Source organism: Ananas comosus, unplaced genomic scaffold, assembly GCF_001540865.1.
Source record: "Ananas comosus cultivar F153 unplaced genomic scaffold, ASM154086v1, whole genome shotgun sequence".
NCBI classification, from domain to species: domain Eukaryota; kingdom Viridiplantae; phylum Streptophyta; class Magnoliopsida; order Poales; family Bromeliaceae; genus Ananas; species Ananas comosus.
The window spans coordinates 1-1892 of NW_017891586.1; the positions used below are offsets into that span (position 1 = coordinate 1).

The following is a 1892-nucleotide window of genomic DNA, read 5'->3' on the forward strand; positions in this document are numbered from 1 at the left end:
CTCAATTCAATTGTTGTTACTAGTTCGGAAAAAAAAAAAAAAGAAAAAAAAGTTCTAAAGGGTGTGGTGCTTTACTATAATTGAATTTTCATGGTTAAAATAGCAAAATTCACTTATACATCGAGACCTTGCCGTCTCATTCATATAGTTTAATACACTTATTTACTGAATAAAGCAGGTAGCATGCTATACTTTTCTCTCAAAAAAAAAAAGAAAAAAAAGAAAAAAAAAAAGAAAGCGAAGCATTGTAATTTGTTATTCCAGCGCTATAATGATAGCATAATATAAAGTGATGTGGGGACCAGGGGAGCAAGCAGTGGGGCCTACTGATTCAGTGAATCAAACCAGAATAAGCATTCTTTTTATCATAATCGAAAAAAAAAAAAAAAAAGTTGTTTGACTTTGCAAATTAATAAAATAAAAAATAAAGACAAAAATTTTCTTTGTACGAAGTTCCAATCGACATTTTAGCTATTGTTCACAATTAGTTTGTTGCAGAGGATCTTATCCTACGGGCGATAACTATCAACTGTACCAGCTGTCTCCACAAGCTGTACAATTTGTTAGCACTTTATTCACCTACGACAAACTCGGCATATGAACCAATTAGCCAAAGAAGAAGCGGTCACAGAAGAGGCATCAAAATAAGAAGCAACTACACAGGCGGCAAAGTCCGGGCTGACGACTCCTCGCTCTCCTCCACCTTCTCCGCCGACTGTCGTGGCTTGATCTCGGCCCGACATAAAGGGCATGTTGTGTGCGAGTACAACCACGCGTCGATGCACCCGATATGAAACACGTGCTTGCACGCCGGCACCTGCCTCACCATCTCCCCTCCCTGCAGCACCCCGATGCACACCGCGCACATCTCGCAGCTTCCGCCTTGTGAAAACGAAGAACATAACATATAAGCAGAAGTTTTCAAGAGATTTAAGTTTCTTTTTTTGAAAATTTCAATTTTATACACGTTTGCACCTTTCTTTTGCATTATGTAATTATTTGAATTGAAAAACGAATTGAATTCAATAGCTCAGTTGCTTAGAGAGTAGAATGTTGATACACAAACAAACCTGCTCGGCCACTAGTACGTAGTGCCTTTTCGTACTCGAACGTTTGAAGACACGCGGCAGTTGCGGGCGGACGGAGAGCATCTTGCGGTACGACGGCTGTAGCAGTGGTTCGCCCGCGGTGGTGGGACGTCCCAGCAGAATCGTCGGGGGCCAGCCTGCACCAGCAGGCCGTGCAGATAAAAAGGACAGCAGCAACAGCGGTGGCTACCGAGGCCCAGCGGAGGGGGAGGAAGGTGAGGAAGACGCAGAAGAGGAAGACGGACAAGAAGAAGATCGCGATGCCGCAGCAGATGCAGCTGCCGTCGGCGATCGACGTTTGGCTCGTGCGGAGCGCCGGGTAGCGGTCGAGCATGATCAATTGTGCTTTGCAGAACCGTGTGGGTCTCTGTGATTTTGGAATTTAGATCTCTATGAAACATTGAATTATAAGTGGCGTAAAGCATGATGATACTGCAGGAGAGTTGACTGCTAAGGATCATTTGGAGGTATCATCTAGTGAAGGAGTTTGTGCTGACGCCATGGAGGGTTGAAAATTTTGGATGTGACAGAGAAAAATTCGCTCCTAGTTTTTGATCGAGCTTTTCTATACTAGCTCTAGTTGCGCTGAGCTGTGAAAAGAAGCTCAAATGACTTTTTCTTTACAAATTAAAAAATATAAAATAAAATAAAAAAAGAGTATGTCCACTCCTAAAGAGTACATTGGTCATGGGAGCCAATTTGGAGCGAACAAATTAATTACACATTTACACTGTATATAGACTAGTGATCTAGAATACTCATCAAATCATCTACTAAGATACCCCTTTTTCAAGTGTCCTAATA

The 1892-nt window shown here is 42.1% G+C and overlaps 1 protein-coding gene across 1 annotated transcript; it reads right to left on the reverse strand.

Annotated features, from left to right (window-relative positions):
* Positions 1-409: 409 nt before the first annotated feature.
* On the reverse strand, positions 410-1489 carry LOC109705011 (RING-H2 finger protein ATL70-like). The gene is made up of 2 exons (XM_020225777.1): positions 1071-1489; positions 410-882 (listed from the first exon to the last, which is right to left on the reverse strand). The coding sequence occupies exons 1-2, from the start codon at positions 1420-1422 to the stop codon at positions 656-658; spliced, it is 579 nt and encodes a 192-aa protein (XP_020081366.1). The 5' UTR covers positions 1423-1489; the 3' UTR covers positions 410-655.
* Between the last annotated feature and the right edge of the window lie 403 nt (positions 1490-1892).